We start from the raw sequence: 19,644 nt of genomic DNA, 5'->3' as shown, positions 1-19,644 counted from the left end.
CGATCTACAAATACAATGCCAACAGCATTCTTTAATGAGATGGAAAAACTAATCATCAACTTTATATGGAAAGGAAAGAAGCCCCAGGTAAGCAAAGCATCACTGAAGAAAAATAATAAAGTAGGAGGCTTCAGGCTACCTGATCTCAGAACCTACTACACAGCTGAGGGAGTCAAAACAGCCTGGTACTGGTACAAGGACAGACACATACACCAATGGAACAGAATCAAGAACTGAGACGTAAATCCATCCACCTACGGTCAGCTGATTTTTGACAAAGTCTGTTAAATGGAGAAAAGACAGTCTTTTTAACAAACGCTGCTGGCAAAACTGGATGTCCACCTGTAAAATAGTGAAACAAGACCCATACTTCACACTATACACAAAAACTAACTAAAAATGGATTGAAGACCTAAATGTGAAACCTCAAACAATAAAGATCATGGAAGAAAACTTAGGGATAATATAATAGAATTAGGGGCCCTAATACATGGCATAAATAGAATACAAACCATAACTAACAATGCACAAACACCAGAAGATAAACTAGAAAACTGGGAGCTCCTAAACATTAAATACTTCTGCTCATCAAAAGACTTCACCAAAAGATTATAAAAAGAAGCCACAGACTGGGAAAAAAATTTTGGCTATGAGATAGCCGACAGGGATCTAATCTCAAAAATCTATAGAATACTTCAACAACAAAAAGACAAATAATCCAATTAAAAAAATAGGCAAAGAATATGAACAGACACTTCACCAAAGAAGACATTCAGGCAGCTAACAGACACATTAGGAAATGCTCGAAATCATCAGCCATTAGAGAAATGCAAATCAAAACTACAGTGAGATACCATCTCAGGCCAACATTACTGGCACTGATAATAATAATAAAACAGAAAATAACAAATGTTGGAGAGGCTGCAAGGAGGTTGGAACTCTTCTGTACTGCCAACGTAAAATATAAAACGGTATCACTATGGAAAACAATATGGTGCCTCCTTAAAAACCTAGAAATAGAAATACTATAAGATCCAGCAATCCCACGCTTGGAATATATCCTAGAGAAATAAAAGCCATCACACAAATAAACATATGCATATCCATGTTCATTGCAGCATTATTCGCAATAGCAGAAAGATGGAAACAACCTAAGTGCCCACCAATAGATGAATGCGTAAACAAATTATGGTACACAAACACAATGGAATACTAGGCAATGATGAACAATGATGAATTCGTGAGACATCTCATAACACGGATGAATCTGGAGGGCATTTGCTGAGTGAAATAAGTCAATCACAAAAGGACAAATATTGGACGAGACTACTATTATAAAAACCCAAGAAAATGTTTATGCACAGAAAAAAACAATCTGTGATGGTTACGAGGGAGGGGAAGGTTGGAAAGCAGAAATCACTAACTAGATAGTAGACAAGTGGTAACACAATACAGGGGAAGTCAGCACAACTTGACCAAAGCAAAGCCATAAAAGCTTCCCAGAAACATCCAAACACTTTGAGGTACTGAGTTACTGTGGCTGAGGGCTGGGAACCGTGGTATCAGGGGACATCTAGGGCAATGGGCATAACATAGTTCATAAAGAAAATGTTCTATATCCTGCTTTGGTGAGTAGCATCTGGGGTCTCAAAAGCTTGCAAGTGGCCATCTAACATACATGTATCTGTCCCATTCCATCTGGAGCAAAGGAGAATCGAGAAAACCAAAGACACAAGGAAAATGTTAGTCCAAAAAACTAATGGACCACATGAACCACAGCCTCCACCAGCCCGAGCCTAGAAGAACTAGATGGTGCCCGGCTACCACCACCGACTGCTCTGACAGGGATCACAATAGAGGGTCCGGACAGAGGTGGAGAAAAATGTAGAACAAAATTGAAATTCACAAAAAAAGACCAGACTTACAGGTCTGACAGAGACTGGAGGAACCCCAGAGACTATGGCCTCTGGACACCCTACAAACTCAGAACTTAAGCCACTCTGGAAGTCTACCTTTCAGCCAAAGATTAGACAAGTATATGAAACAAACAATATTACACGTGAGGTAAGTGCTTCTTAGCTCAATCAAGTATACGAGACCAAATGGGCAAAAGCAAATACAAGAAGGCTGGAAGGGACAAGAAAACTGGACGAATGGACACCGAGAACCTCGGGTGGTAAAGGAATGAGGGAGAGTGCTGACACATTGCAGGGATTGCAACCAATGTCACAAAACAATTTGTGTATAAATTTTTGAATGAGAAACTAATTTGCATTGTAAACTTTCACCTAAAACACAATAAAATTAAAAAAAACAAACTCCCAGCTGTGTTGTGAATCACAGCTTTAAATCAAAGAAAACATTAAATCAAAAGGGAAGTAAATGAACACCTGAATATACTACCACCCCAAATGCAAAATGGAAAAGCAGTAACAGTACTGAATATAGTAGGCTCTGGCAAGTATACAGTGTACAGTTTAGGGCAAAGAATATAACTAAAGTCATTTTATGTAAATCATTTGAAAATATGCAAACATCATCATTATCACCTAAAATTACCTAAGCACAAGTCATGATCACAAAATTGTTTTAAAAAGTAATGATCTGAAGGATTTATTCATAAACACAGCTGAATGTGAATTGCTAACATTATAAGCCAAGCTTTCACTGTGTAGTTTGGCTTTTAAAAATTCTCAGTGTCATTTTGAAATTATTAAGGATTGTAATCTTGACTGTTAAAAGATCCATCAGAATAAAGAAATATTTGTGGACGAAAGTCTTCTCTCCTACACTGAACTACAGAGATGTTTCAAAGACAGACACATACAAGGACTGAAGTTTCCTTAGATGTATACAAAGTTTAATTCCAGTTATATGGGTAACCTTTATAAACTGAAACAAAATAGCAGGTCTTTAATATAACAGCAGCAGTAATACTATCTGTTCTTGGTTTTCAGAAGCTGGAAGGAAAATCATGAAAAATACCCCAAGAAGTTTTTTCTTTTTTTTAATTCAAGTAGTTAGGAGAACAATAATGTAACCAAAACCAATTACTATTCTCCATAAATTTGTAAAAAATAAGAATAATAATAATTTTGCATAATATTTTACACAATAATAGCCATGAAATGACACTGGAAAAGCAAGCGATTTCTTAATAAGTTTATCACATCATACTGTTAGAGTGATTTTATTCTCTGATAAAATTAATAGAAACAAAAGCATAAGTTCTGTGCTGATATGAAAAAACAAACTGTTAAACTTTTAACTGTTCTATTCACTGCTTATCCTTAATGCCCAGAACAGTGCCTGGAACAGAGAAGAAGCTCAACAAATATGTGTTGAATGAATAACAGCATGGATATAATGCTTTCCTTTTGAAGAAATATAATCTATTATGTATTTACCATAATAATTTACAGGGTCTTAATATGTTATTCTGAAAATTAAAAATAAAAATATGACTGTGGAAAGCAAGCTCCTGGCAATGACGCATCACTGAGAGTCAAGAGTATCTCATGATCATACAAAATGATGATGTCTCATTGCTTGGAAAAGACCGGAACAAATAACAGACTGCTTTTAAGAACAAAATTAAGAAGAATTACATAGACACAAACTTTGTCTACAACCAAATATGACACACACTTTCTCTCTCTATATATAGTTGCTGTTGGTTGACATCAAGCTGATTTACTCTTGGTGACCCCATGTGTGCAGAGTAGAACTGCTCCATAGGCTTTTCAAGTGTTGAATAGGAAAATAAATAACATACCTCTTACTTTGATTTTATGGTTTTTATTATCCACTAAACCAGATATTAACCCTAAGAAGCCTGACCCAAACTGCAAAAGCCTGCCAGAATCTGCTCTGTTGTTGTTAGGTGCTGTGGAGTCCGTTCCGACTCACCAGGACCCTATGTACAACAAAACGGAACACTGCCCGGTCCTGCGCCATCCCCACAATTGTTGTTATGCTTGACCCCATAACAAGTTGCAGCCGCTGTGTCAATCCATCTCGTTGAGGGTCTTCTTCTTTTTCACTGACCCTCCACTTTAGCGAGCATGATGTCCTTCTCCAGGGACTGATCCCTCCTGATAACATGTCCAAAGTATGTGAGATACAGTCTCGTCATCTTTGCTTCTAAGGAGCGTTCTGGTTGCACTTCTTCCAAGACAGATTTGTTCGTTCTTTTGGCAGCCCATGGTATACTCAAGATTCTTTACATTTATATTCAATAATCCATACTGAAGGCTATGGTCTTTGTTCTTCATCAGTAAGTGCTTCAAGTCCTCTTCACTTTCAGCAAGCAAGGCTGTGTCATCTGCATAATGCAGGTTGTTAAAGAGTCTTCCTCCAATCTTGATGCCCAGTTCTTCTTTATATAGTCCAGCTTCTTGGATTCTTTGCTCAGCATACAGATTGAATAGGTATGGTGAAAGGATACAACCCTGACACACACCTTTCCTGACTTTAAACCACACAGTATTCCTTCATTCTGTCTGAATGTGACTACCTCTTGATCTATGTACAGATTCCTCACAAACACAATTAAGTGTTCTGGAATTCCTACTCTTCGCAATGTTGTCCATAATTTGCTATGATCCACACAGTCGCATGAGGGGCAAACTGCTCTACAGCATTGAAAATTTGTCTTATTCTCCTAGGAAAGGACAGTTGTCAAACCATTACCTCCTTATTTAAATCTCCAAAAACCTCATGGCTGCAGGTAGGTGGATGGCCAAATTATCAGCAGCCAGGCCAGAATTAACCTGATATCAACGGCCCTGGTGGCACACTTGTTAAGAGCTCAGGCTGGTAACCAAAAGGTCGGCAGTTCGAATCCACCAGCCACTCCTTGGAAACCTTATGGGGACAGTTCTACTCTGTCCTATAGGGTCACTTTGAGTCAGAATCAACTCAACAGCAATGGGTTAGTAAGGAGGAAGGCAGAGTTCAGTCAATCAAGTTAAATTTAGTCAATGGTTGATCTTCTATTCCTCTCCCTCCTCTTCTCTTTATAATAAGCCTCATTGTACCTAGCTTCTTCAAGCCATTTGCTTTTTCTGGAATCAAAATGGTCTCCCTATATGCATGTAAAATAACTGCTCAGAATAAACTTTATGTTCAGATTTCAGTGAGCTTTGATTATTTTTAATATAAGGCTGTGGTTTTTCAGAAACAGATCACCAGGCCTGTCTCCCGAGTTCCTCTGTTTGGGTGGGTTCGAACCATCAAACTTTTTGGCTAGTACTTAAAGCATTTGCGCAACCCAGTGACTCTTATATTATGCAAATTATATATGAACTAGAATGTTGTTAATTTTAATATATCACTAGTTAAAAGCAATTGAAACCCTGGAAGTTATCTTAACTTGTAATACTTTCTTAGAAATACGATGCTGAAAAGTGTCACTATAAAAATTGTTGTAAAATGTACACAATACTATAGCCATATAGATAAAGATATAAGAAAAGAAAACACTTACTATAATTGAATGAGGCACATGAACCAAAGACTGAACTAAACCTACTCAAATTCACCCATTAACAAGCATAATTATTTCTTATTTAAATTAAAATTGAGAATAATTGAAAAAACTGTCAACTGAATGAAAGTGTAATTGAAAGCAGATGTTTGTCTGATTGACATGGAAGACAAATTTGAGCCATGGAGATGTTATCTCACTGAAGTTGACATTGGCAGACTTTTTATTACCACCCCTACAAATGAAATAACTCCACCACTGTTGAGCAATTATTATCAACGTTTGTATTTTGCTTATTCTAACTATGGCTATTAAGTGCTGTGCTAAATAATTAACCAAAGATCACTAAGACGTTAGATTTGCGAATGAACTCTGAACATATTCAAGTGTGCATTAATACTTAGTATATATTTAATAAAGTTATACACAAATGGGATATATGTTAGAATGTTACCTCTCTAAGTCAGATAGAGAATTTGATAATTTTGACACACTGAATAATTTTAACATCCAACAGAGATACAATTAGTCATCTCATTAGATGATATACACGTGAGTGATTGATAATCAGTGTGTACTCCTTGATGGCTCTCAAATTTCAGATGTCAAGTCACTAGGGACACTAATTTTAATTTACACTTTTGAACAAGGGCAATGATGAAGGCCATGCTCAAGTGAAATCATTGTTTTTGCAGGTGTTTACGTAGCAAATCATTCGTAAACCATCTAGTGACTTTTCTTCAAGATTAGCCTATCTACTGGAACCTTCAAGAAGTTATAAAGAACAAGAAAATAAGTCATAGAAATAAATATTGGTTCATATTTGGGTATCACTGCCCTGGGAAAGACATTTCATTATTTTACTTTGTCTTCTATAGCCACCTTTGAAATCTTCTCTTCAGCTCTTTTACTTCATTTCTTCCATTTGCTTTAGCTACTCTACGTTCAAGAGCAAGTTTCAAAGTCTCTTCTGACAACCATTTTGGTCTTTTCTTTTTTTCCTGTCTTTTCAATGACCTTTTGTTTTCTTCATGTATGATATCCTTGATGTCTTCCCACAACTTGTCTGGTCTTCGATCATTAGTGTATAGGTTTGCTATGAGTCGGAATCGACTCGATCGCAATGGGGTTTTTTTTGGTTTTTGGTCCTAGGAAGAGGTGAGAGATTTTGCAGACCAGTGAGACTGTGTGTTTGTTTTCTAGCAAATGGCACCTTACAAGCTATGATTTCTATGTGAAATTATTTTATAACATAAACATATATATTTGAATACATATACCAGTATATATATAAAACACGTCCATGAGAGCTAAAAGACGACCTTGAGTACGTCCTACCTGAATTTGGAGACCATCTCAAGAACAGATTTGACTCATTAAACACTAATGTACATAGGGTTGCCGTGAGTTGGAACCAACCTGAAGGCACCTAGCTACAACAACAACATATACATATTTTATATATAACATATATTACATAAAGTAGCTCTTAAAACATTGATCAGACAATGGACATTAGTATCATCTTTACTGAAACTCATTAGAATACTACTTATATCAAATACACGTGCCACTCTAATATGGGTATAGAATTTTACAAGATATTTGCTACAATCTGGCCTTATTAGGTCATGAAAGAAAATATATCTTTAAGGTTGCTAAAGAAAGTAATTTTGGAATGATTATTAGTGATTTAGAACTACAAGTACTTATGTTATTAAAAACAACTTGAGTACTTTTAATCATGTGTGATAGAAATGGAATAGAACTATATAGAGTGAAATCAGGGATGGGATAGTGGTTTTTATTTGTTTTTTCTTTTTTAATTTCATCCAGACCTGGGATGAGCAAATATTTACAGAACTAGAGAAAGGTCAAATAAAGCAATGGCAGAAAAGTTAATATTTTTAAGATAGATCTTATCTGAACAAAGGAGTGAGGCATCCCAAAAAGCACGTTTAAATACTTGCCTCGGGTTTATTTTATCTCCCTGTACAATATACAGGGTACTCTGACGAAAAGGAATGATTGTTGGTACACACTCACCTGCCCACACACCAAGTCACAGAAATTTCTCAACTAGTTCTTTTCTTCTCTCCCACTTTAACGCCATATTTAGCTGACCAATGGGAAGAGTAGGAAAAAACAAAGGAATGACCCAAGTAGAATTTATCAGGACTATGGTGGTGCAGTGGTTAAGAGCTCGGCTGCTAACCAAAATTTCAGCAGTCAGAATCCACCAGCCACTCCCTGGAAGCCCTACGGAGCAGTTCTACTCTGTCCTATAGGGTCGCTATGAGTCAGAATTGACTTGACTGCAATGGGTTTGGTTCTTTTTTTCTTTTGGTAGATACATTGTATTTAAAAAGTGACTTGATGGCAAGTGGTTTGGTTTTGGTTTTAATAGGAAAAGACTTACACTTCAAGGGCTATAGTTCCTCTCACCCTCTTCCTCTCCCTGCTGGTATTTTTAGGCTTCAGGACAACCAACAACCCACTATGGGGTGTGATGTTCTGTCCAGAGAAGCAAGAGGGCTAAAGTGATACAATTCCAGGCTGGTGTACATGTCTAACCGTAACTCCTCCTCGGGCAGTCAGGCTAGAATATCTACAATTGTGCTCCAGGTTGTGAACCATGTAGCCCCTGGAATATAAAGCTGGCTGGAGGAAGGAATTCCTTGTCCCTCACCTACAGTGCGAAGTGGCGACATGTATAGAGGAGTCTCCAATTTCGCGTGGACAGCTTTCCAAGCCAGGGGGACTGTATACTATGGAAATGTTCCTGTTGTTTGCTGTCTGTTTTCTGTGAATAATTAAATGGCTTTCATTTGCCAACATTTTGTGACTTGTGTGTGCAGGTCAATCAGATTAAATGGACGTAGTACCTGTAGAGGGGTTGATGATACTTGTTGGGGTCCTCATCCTAGTAGTATTGCGGCTGCGTGGGGTCTCAGGACTGCCTCTGAGACAACCTGTGTATGTAACACAACATTTTATAACAGATTTTTCTGTTTTATCAATGTCATCTTACGAGCCAGACAGAAATTTTCAGTCAACTTTTTACTTCGGAAATCTGAAAAGAATATGACCTCCTCCCACCCGCCGCCCACTTTTCTGCTTCCTATAATTTCTGTACAACCATAGTCACTAAATCTCAATTGTTAACTAAGACTGGGCTAACAACAACAAAAAACCCATTGCCATTGCCGTTGAGTCTATTCAAACTCATGGCGACCCTATGTGTTACAGAGTAGAACTTCTCCATAGGGTCTTCTTGGCTGTAATCTTTATGGAAGCAAAAGGTGGCACCTATGAATGGTTTTAAACCACCATACAGTTAGGTTTGTAGTTAAGCACAAACTGTTTGTGCCACCAGGGACCTGAAGCTGGTCTACTGTCCTAGTGTGTACAGAACTCAGTTCTGAAGCTGTGCGTGAGAACTACCTCAGATAACTGAAAAAAAAAAAAAAATCCCTGGTCTCTTCTTGTACAAAGCAATACGTTTCAAAACATTATTCTTAAATATCATTACTGTGCCTGAAGCAGTCTATGTTCCTGGTTTTTGAATGTTTTGTTTTGTTTTCGCTATTGAAAAGCCAATGCTAAAAGCTATTTTTATAATCTCTGAAAAATAATGTTACCTTTCTGATTTTAGATTTGGGTATCCCAGAGAGAGATGAGACCTTATTCTACGAATTCTGTATTGCCACAGTATTGATTTAAAAGTTTTTTTTTTTTTATGTTTATTTTCAAAAGACACTAATTTTTAGAGAGAGGCTAGATATGCAAAGTTCCCTGATGACAGCTTCACTTAGAAAGTTACCTTAAGACTCCTTACATCATCAAAATAGGAAATCATCTTGGACTGCTGAGTTCTTTCATGCTCCGCAAAACATCTTTGTATTGTAAGGAGTTGTTGCTGTTGCTGTTCTTAGGTGATGTCAAGTCAGTTCTGACGCATAGTGACCTCATGTACGATAGAACGAAACACTGTTCCTGTGCCATCCTCACAATCGTTGTTATGTTTGAGCCCATTGCTGCAGCCACTGTGTCAATGCATCTCGTCGGGTGTCTTCCTCTATTTCGTTGAACCTCTACTTTACCCAAGTAAGATGTCCTTCTCCAGGGACTGATCCCTCCTGATAACGTGTCCAAAGTCTGTGAGAAGAAGTCGTGCCATCCTCCCTTTTCGGGAGCATTCTGGTGGTACTTCTTCCAAGACAGATTTGTTTGCTCTTCTGACAGTCCATGGTATAGTCAATACTCTTTGCCAACACCATAATTCAAACGCATCAATTCTTCTTCAGTATTCCTTATTCGTTGTAAAAAGAGACTGTGATAATAACTTTGACCACAAGAATCAGCACCAAGCTGAAGTCAAGTATACCCCCATTCTCCAACTTCTCCACCATTCCTGACACCAGCTGTTCCTGCCACAGCACTTTCTCTATTGAGTTCAATAATTCATTGGAATGGTCACAGTGAACTACTGGAAACAACATAACTACAATAACAATTTTAATAACAGAGAAGGATATAAACAAAGGATATAAACACAAATGAAGATATGCCAAGGGTGAGGTTCAGCACAGGGCCTCAATGTCTAAAAGGAGATGCACTTACCTCTCAAAGGACACCCATTTACCCTTCCTGAAAAACAATGTTCATTGTCACCTATCCGGAAACTTTCACCCAGGAAACTCCATGACGTCACTTGACAGGCTCAGATATTGGTTACTCCTCCCAGCTCTTGTCCCAGTTCTGTCTTTATACTCTGCTGTCGTCATCTGGGTCAGCTTGTTTTGGCCAGTTCTTCTGCTACTGTCCCAGCTGCTGCCTCTGTCCCCATATGTTCTGTGGGCTGACTCGCCCACTGGAGCTCTCTCTCTCCATGGGACAACTCGCCCACTGATGCAGTCCTTCTTGCTCTTCAGTGTTACAGCCCTTGACCCAATTACAGCTCTTTCATCTGGGTCTAGGAAGTTCTCTGGTGGCTTAGTGGTTAAGAGCTACGGCTGCTAACCAAACCAAAAGGTCGGCAGTTTGAATCCACCAGACGCTCCTTGGAAACTCTAAGGGGCAGTTCTACTCTGTCCTTTAGGATCGCTATGAGTCGGAATCAACTCAATGGCAATGGGTTTGGGTTTTTTTGGGGGGTTAGGAAGTTCTCAGTGCAGGGATGCCAGATCCAAAGGATGCATTCCTCTCCTGGATCTCTTGATCAGGAAGCCCCCAGAAACCTCAGTGAGATTGGCCCCTTATATAGGGACATGTCTTATCAACTTCAGGGTGTGGTTTTCCTAAATTGACCAATCCCTTAGACAAATAACCAACCGATCCCACTGGGTGGATTTACAAACCTCTTTTATACAGACAGTGAACAAACCAATCCTTCAAGCCTCTTATGTAGACAGTAAACCAACCAATCCCTTGCAAGCTGCTTATGCAAAAAGTAAACTGATCAATCACTTGTAAGGCACTTATTCAGATAGTAAACTGACCTATCACGTTCAAGATTTAGGCCCAACAATCATTATGGGAGAATTACAAACCCAGGCCCAGAAAGGCCATATAAAGAAACCCATTGCACTACAGACAACTGATGTTTGTGGATGAAAGGAAAGAGTAAAATTATGACACCTCAGTAATGAAGGAGGTTTCCAATTAGCAATAAATGATCTTACTAACATAATATGTCCAAAGTACCTGAAACAAAGTCTCACTCTCCTCCCTTCTAAGAAGCATTCTGGATGTACTTCCAAGACAGATTTGTTCGTTCTTCTGGCATTTCATGGTATATTCAATATTCTTTGTCAAAGCCATAATTCAAAAGCATCAATTCTTCTTTGGTCTTCCTTATTTATTGTCCAGCTTTCACATGCATATGAGGTGACTGAAAACACTATGGCTTGGGACAGGCACACCTTAGTTCTTAAAGTGACATCTTTGCTTTTCAACACTTTAAAGAGGTCTTTTGCAGCAGATTTGCCAAGTGCTATGTGTCTTTTGATTTCTTGACTGCTGCTTCCACGGGTGTTGATTGTGGATCCAAGTAAAATGAAATCCTTGACAACATCAATCTTGTCTTCATTTATCATGATATTGCTTATTGGTCCACTTGTGAGGATTTTTGTTTTATGTTGAGTTTTAATCCATATTGAGGCTGTAGTCTTCAGTCTTCATCAGTGGGAGCGTCAAGTCCTCTTTGCATTTAGCAAGCAAGGTTGTGTCATCTGCATACTGCAGGTTGTTAATGAGTCTTCCTCCAATCCTGATGCTGCGTTCTTCTTCATATATCCACCTTCTTAGATTATTTTCTCAGCATACAGATAGAATAAAAATGGTGAAAGGATGCAACCCTGATGCGCACCTTTCCTGATTTTAAACCACACAGTATTCCCTTGTTCTGTCTGAAAGGCTACCTCTTGGTCTATGCACAAGTTCTGCATGAGCACAAATAGGTGTTGCAATTCCTATTCTTACCAATTGTCTCAGTCATCTAGTGCTGCTCTAACAGAGATACTACAAGTGGATGGCTTTACAAAGAGAAGTTTATTCTCTCACAGTCCAGTAGGCTACAAGACCAAATTCAAGGCATCAGCTCCAGGAAAAGGCTTTCTCTTTCTGTCGGCTCTGGAGAAAGGTCCTTGTGATGCTTCAGTCTTCCCTTGGTCTGGGAGCATCTCAGCGCAGGAACCTCAGGTCCAAAGGACGCACTCTGCTCAAGCACTCCCGGTATGAAGTTCCCCTCGTACTGAGCAGGATTACCATGGCAACAACATTTCGTTCCTCCTGGGTGGGGTTTTAACTTAGAGGCATTCAGTCATAATCCCACAGATGGTAGCTTCGCCCCACTGGCTCCTCAGCCAAGCACACACACCAAATGTCTGCTTATATTCAGATGCGGGCCACACCCCCAAGGAGCCTCCCTTTCATCTGATCGGCTACTCACAATATATTCAATCATGGAAGTGATGACATTAAAACACTGAGAATCATGGCCCAGCCAAGTTGACACACAATCTTAACCATCACACCAATTTTATCCATAATTTGTTAAGGTCCACTCAGTCAAATGCCTTTACATAGTCAATAAAACACAGGTAAACATCTTTCTGGTATTCTCTGCTTTCAGCCAAGATCCATCTGACATCAGCAATGATAGCCCTCATTCCATGTCCTTTTCTGAATCCAGCTTGAATTTCTGGCAGTTCCCTGTCAATGTACTGCTGCAACTGCTTTTGAATGATCTTTAGCAAAATTTTACTTTTGTGTGCTATTAATGATATTGTTCTACAATTTATGCATCCTGTTGGAACACTTTTCTTGGGAATAGGCACAAATATGAATCTCTTCTAGTCAACTGGCAGCTAGCTGTCTTCCAAATTTCTTGGCATAGAGAATTGAGTGCTTCTAACATTCCATCTGTTTATTGAAACATCTCAATTGGTATTCTGTCAATTCCTGGAGCCTTGTTTTTTACCAATGCCTTCAGTGCAGCTTGTACTTCTTCCTTCAGTACCATCGGTTCTTGACCATATGCTACCTCCTGAAATGGCTGAATGTCAACCAATTCTTTTACAGTGACTCTCTGTATTCCTTCTATCTTCTTTTGATGCTTCCTGCGTCATTCAATATTTTCCTCATAGAATTCTTCAATATTGCAGCTCGAGGCTTAAATTCTTTCTTCAGTTCTTTCAGGTTGATAAAAGCCAAGTGTGTTCCTTCCTTTTGGTTTTCTAACTCCAAGTCTTTGCACATGATATTATAACACTTTGTTTTGTCTTCTTGAGCTGCCCTTTGAAATCTTCTGTTCAGCTCTTTTACTTCATTATTTCTTCCATTTACTTTAGCTACTCTACATTCAAAAGCAAGTTTCAGAGTCTCTTCTGACATCCATTTTGGTCTTTTCTTTCTTTCATGTCTTTTTAATGACCTTCTGCTTTCTTCGTGTATGATGTCTTTGATGTCATTCCACAACTCATCTGGTCATTGGTAATTAGTGTTCAATGTGTCAAAATTATTCTTGAGGTGATCTCTAAATTCAGGTGGGATATAGTCAGGATTGTACTTTGGCTCTCATGGTCTTGTTTTAACTTTCTTCAGCTTCAACTTTAACTTGCATATGAGTACTTGATGCTCTGTTCTGCAGTAGGTCCCCGGCCTTGTTCTGACTGATAATACTGACTCATCTCCTTCCACAGATATAGTCGATTTGATTCCTGTGTATTCCATCTGGCAAGGTCCACGTGTATAGTCACCTTTTTTGTTGTTGATAAAAGGTATTTTCAATGAGTAGGTCCTTGGTCTTGCAAAATTCTATCAGGCTATCTCCAGCGTTGTTTCTATCATCAAAGCCATATTTTCCAACTACTGATCCTTCTTTGTTTCCAACTTTCACATTCCAATCACCAGTAATTATCAATGCATCTTGACTGCATGTTTGATCAACTTCAGATTGCAGAAGTTGGTAAAAATCTTCAATTTCTTCATCGTTGGCGTTAGTGTTTGGTGCATAAATTTGAATAATAGTTATATTAACTGATCTTCCTTGTAGGCCTATGGATATTATCCTATCATTGACAGCCTTGTACCGCAGGACAGATCTTGAAATGTTCTTCTTTACAATGAATTCCATGCCATTCATCTTTAATTTGTCATTCCTGGCATAGCAGCCCATATGATCATCCAATTCAAAATGGCCAATTCCACTCCATTTCAGGTCACTAATGCCTAGGATATTATCTTCAAGCATTCCATTTCATTTTTGACAATTTCCAATTTTCCTAGATTCATACTTAGTACATTCCACATTTCAATTATTAATGGATGTTTGCAGCTGTTTCTTCTCATTTTGAGTCATGTCACATCAGCAAATGAAGGTCCCCGAAAGCTTTACTCCACCCGTATCATTAAGGTCAACTCTAATATGAGGACGGCCTTGGTGGCGGAGTAGTTAAGCGTTTGGCTGCTAGCCGAAAGGTTGCCCATTCGAATCTACCAGTCACTCCTTGGAAACCCTATAGAGCAATTCTACTCTGCCCAGGAGGGTTGCTATGAGTTGGAATTGACTCGACAGCAATGAGTTTGGTTTGTTTTTCTCCTTTGAGGAGGCAGCTCTTCCCCAGTCATATTCTGAGTTCCTTCCAACCTGAGGGGTTCATCTTCCAGCACTATATCAGACAATGTTCTGCTGTTATTCATAAGGCTTTCACTGGCCAATTTTTTTCAAAAGTAGGGTGCCAGGTCCTTCTTCCTAGTCTGTCTTAGTCTGGAAGCTCAGCTGAAACCTGTCTACCATGGGAGACCTTGCTGGTATTTGAAATGCCAGTGGCATACCTTCCAGCATCATAGCAAAACGCAAGCCATCACAGTAAAACAAACTGACAGACGAGTGGTGGTCACAAATAGATAATGATCCTAATAAATTAGCCCAAATATGCCATAAAATGATCAATCAAATTCCGATCATGAGGTTAGGGGCCTGGGCTCTGAGTCAGGTGCTTGAATTGAAATCTGGCTCCACCACCCACTGTGACCCTGGGCACATCACTCTTCTTCTACAGGCAGCAGTTTCCTCCTCTGTGAAATGAGTATAATACTAGCATCCACTTCACATTGTCGTTTTGAAAATTAAACATCCCTATGTTTTACAAAGTGCAAAACAACGGACACGTGTTCTGTTCCCAGCCAATGCACCTGAAGCACAGCAATCTTCTGTCTGTTTGTGGAGGCTTGTGTATTGCTATGATGTTAAACAGCTTTCTGTGGAGCTTCCAGATTAAGATGGACTAAAAAGAAAAGCCTGGAAATCCACTTCTGAAAATCAGTCTATGAAAACTTTATGAATCACAATGGTCTGATCCTGTTGTGCATGCACTTGTCATGAGTTGAGGGCTGACCTGACAGCAGCTACTAACAACAAGCACCTCACAAATTTTTCTTGTTATTATTACTGCACTTATTCCTAGTATTAAAAGATGATTTTAAGCTATGAAAATGAGCTATGAATTATGACATACAAAACAGATTTAAAAGTAATTATACAGATTGTGTCTTATAGACACCAGTTTAATATACTTGGATCAAAATCTACAAACATCTGAGGCTAGATGTAAGGGCATTAAAAAGCAAACAAACAGATTATGTTTTTTTAACTGTGAAATGGAGATAACACTAACTACTTAACACAGTCACTTTGAAAATTGTATCTGACCTATTTTTGTCTTATAATATGACACGGTTTCAAAAGTTTTATTGATTTTTTTTGACTCTTAGAGCAAGTAGATTTATGAAAAATAAGTAACTAATTTCCAAAGAGATCAAAGTATGGTACAGGACCTGGCCACATTCTGTTCCATTGTGCATGGGGTCACCATGAGCCAGGGGCCAACTTAATGGCCGCTAACAACAATTTCCATAGAGAAGAGTAAATCTAAGAAATCCATTACTTTAAAAGTGTAGGGCTTAAAAATCTAAAGTGTCAGAACAAGTACAGATAAATTCTGAGATCCATAACTGTGTCATAATAGCAACGGGAAATATTAAGCTATACAAAAGAGTGAATAATGGGTGCTACAAACATCCGAGATTTAAAAACATGACTTATTAAATGCCTCCTAGTTGCAACAGAATACATGTTTTTTGGTTTAAAATTCGATGGGAACAATAGTCAAAAGAAATAAATATTTCTACATTCATTAATTCTAATAAATTCATGTATTCAATAACATGCATCTGACTTGTACTCAACTAGGTGATATTTAATATCTAATGTAAATAAATTTTTTTTCTTCAAATATTTGATTAACTTCTTTTCATATAACGTTTTTGTAGTCAATGGTTTTCTCTCTTTCACACACACACGGACACACACACACGCTCAAATATTAATATTGCACTTCTGTGTTTTATGTGTATCACATTCTCGATTTTGAAGAACAGTATTAAAATTCAGAAATGAACTTGAATTGGTCTTGATACTGCATGATAGGAAACACATAATGCATATTAAGTTACTCTTTCAAAAGCATTCACTAAGTAAAGAGAAGACTGATTACTATCTATTCAGTGATGCAATGCGGCTTTAAAATTAATTGCCTTTGTGATGATCTAGGTTCAAGTAGTAGCCACTTTACCTTTTATGCAGCGTCGTGAAACAAGGATTGAATATAAGTTCTTTAGTACTAATTCAGGAAGCTTTTCATGTAATATAAACCCAAACGAAATCTGTTGCCATTGAGTTGATTCCAACTCATAGTGACCCTACAGGACAGAGTAGAACTGCCCCATAGTGTTTCCAAGGAGCGGCTGGTGGATTCAAACTGCCAACCTTTTGGTTAGCAGCCAAAAGCTTAACCACTGCTCCATCAGGACTCCATTTCATGTAATACCGTTGCTGCGAAAAAAACTAAAAAGTTTTTTTCTCCATCCTTTAATATTACTCAGGACTCCAAATAGAAAAACACTGAATATCACCTCAAAAGCACAGACATTTTTAAAGCTAAGAAAAACAGAACAAACAAAAATAAAACAGGCTAACAGGTGAACTCATTGAATATAAGCTCAAACCAAAAAAAAACCCAAGCCATTGCCATCCAGTGGATTCCGACTCACAGCGACCCTACAGGACAGAGTAAAACTGCCCCATAGGGTTTCTGTGGCCGTAAATCCTTATAGAAGCTGACTGCCACATCTTTCTCCTGTGGATCAGGCTGGTAGGTTTGAACCGCTGGCCTTTTGGTGAGCAGCCTGCACCGGATGGCTCCGAAGATTAAGACTTAAAAAATTAAAAACAACAACAACAAAGACAGAATGGGAACAGGAAGGAAAGGGCAATACGTGGCTGGAGAGTGTGGAGAGAAAATATTCTTTTTCTTTCTGATTCCATGATAAGCAATTTGGAAGTATGCGGGGTGGTACAGTCACATTATTTTCTTGTCTGGCCAGGGAGTCTGTCCCTTTGGTGCAGGCAGTAGCGGGGTAGCCAGGGCCTGTGTCAGTGGCCTCGCCCACTGCAGCGTCCCCTGTGTAGAACGAATGAGAATGCAGCTACTGCCTGGGCCTCAGTTCTGCTCCTTCCCCAGATGGCAGAGGGGGTGCTAAAGGAGTGGGTAGGGGCATCTTGGGGAGCTGACTCCCTGCTGTGTCACCTCTGGAGGAGCCCACTCAGCTGCTGCCACCACCCTTCTGGTCTGCTGGGTGGGACTGGAGACACAATTGTTACAGAAAAAATTGTGCCTCGTATTTTTGCTTTAAGCATTCTTCTTACTTTAGACTTCTTTAAGATACCTGAATGGCAGGTAGATAACTATACATAGATGTGCATTTTCTTCTGTGATTTTTTTCCTTCTTCATAGAATCTTATGAAGTAATTTTACAATTCTGAGTGAAACATAATTGACCCCACTCTTCCTGGCAAAGGGCTGCTCTCTGATGGTATAAATACGCTTAAACAGTTGCCCTCAAGTCAAGCCCAATCACTCTGACACACATGGAGTTGTCATGAGTTGGTCTCGAGAATTATCACACTAAATATTTATATTTTATTCTTTGAATTTATCTGTGATCTTTGTATATCTTATCTTCCTACAGGTCAGTAATGTGATATCTCTAATCCTAAAAATTAAGGTGGCAAATTCCAGTTTAAAGCTCCTTAGTCACATTATTGAAATCCTAATTTTGCTCACACATAGGTACTTGACCCCCTGGAGTACTACAATAAGCATTGTCCAAAAACAGAAATAATGAGTTTTACAAGAAATTATCCCAGAGACGAACAGAAATACACAGAGCACAGGTACACTATTCTATCAGATTATTATCACGACTGACTTGAGTAGCATAACAGAACTTGTTATAAGCTGGTTAAAAAAAAAAAAACTTTGCTGTAAGACTCAAATAATTTACATCATCCTTTGTTAGGGACAACTTACTTACTATGAATTATATACAGTAATTAAATACATGTTCTTATCTAAGATGAGGAAAATGAAAAACATTGTTAGTCAAAGATGGAAGGTCCAACCTTTAATTACAGGAAAAGGATTCCACAGAAAATTCACGAATACTTTCAATTATATTACTCTTTAATTTTCATCATTCGTGTATACAGACATAGATATATATACATGCATTGTCTACATTAGTTCTAGAATATGACTACAAGATTGAGCTATCATTAAATGTCATATCAATAAAGATTTAAAACCTAAATTAATGCAATGCTTATCTATGTCAATAAAAAAATACATGATATAATTGCCCTCATATTTACAGTAAAATACAAAAAAAAGAAAGGATTTAAGTTGTGAAAGGGAGAGACATGTATTGCTTATCACTTGCAAATAGATTTTTCTGTTACTCTAAATATTGTATGGGAACACTAAAGCCCTTTGGAAAAACCTAATCATAAATCAGTCAACAGTTTCGCAGCCTCCAGAAACAAAACCAGCTGTGTTGCATATGACTTGAGAATTTGCCATTGAATTTTCACAAGGAAGAATCTTAATTTAGAAAATAATATTATCAAGGGTTAAGACAGCCATCACAAGAGGGTACCTCACTATGTTAAACAAAAAAAAAAGTTTAGTGATTAGCAGATGAATGCAAACACCTGTGTGCTATTGAAATACACTCCTATTAAACACTGAACATCGAGCAGTAACATACCCAGGCGCTCACACATCTGCCACAAGTGGTGATTTTGAAATCCCCATAGAGGTCCTTGATGGCACCAGTTGTGAAGAAACCTTCCACCATCAGCAAAATGCCGTATACAAAGAACGCAGCTGCAATGCCGTAGATCACATACTTAAAGATATCAATCCTGGGGGAGAAAAGACAGTGGGTTATTTCAATACCTCTTTATTGCCAGTCTGTAGAATTGGATTTTCAGGTTCTCATGGTCCCTTTGGTCTAAAAGCTATAGAATATTTACGTTCTTAAGGGAGGTTGGATTTAAAAACATTGTTGCTTTACATGCTTGATGTTTACATATACACTTTGGTCTGTCACTTCCAATATTTGTTGACTAGAGATTTAGGTTTTTCATGTTTGTAGACTTCTTTCTCTTCCTATCTGGCACGGCTCTTCCTTGGTTTACACTAACTTGGATACGTAGTGAGTTGTGTACTTTAAAGAAGTTTGGTTAAATT

General features: G+C 38.3%; 1 protein-coding gene across 2 annotated transcripts in view; it reads right to left on the bottom strand.

Annotated features, from left to right (window-relative positions):
- Positions 1-19,644, bottom strand: part of GPM6A (glycoprotein M6A) — a 449,726-nt gene that overhangs the window by 26,170 nt on the left and 403,912 nt on the right. For both annotated transcript variants that reach the window (XM_004389907.1, XM_004389908.2), the window contains one exon: positions 19,160-19,316. In XM_004389907.1, the coding sequence (XP_004389964.1) occupies positions 19,160-19,316 (157 nt within the window). The remainder of the gene's footprint in view (positions 1-19,159; positions 19,317-19,644) is intronic.

This window comes from Trichechus manatus, unplaced genomic scaffold (genome assembly GCF_000243295.1).
Source record: "Trichechus manatus latirostris isolate Lorelei unplaced genomic scaffold, TriManLat1.0 scaffold00267, whole genome shotgun sequence".
Classification (NCBI taxonomy): domain Eukaryota; kingdom Metazoa; phylum Chordata; class Mammalia; order Sirenia; family Trichechidae; genus Trichechus; species Trichechus manatus.
Note: the sequence above shows the minus strand (reverse complement) of the source record. Positions and strands in the feature narration are given on the sequence as shown.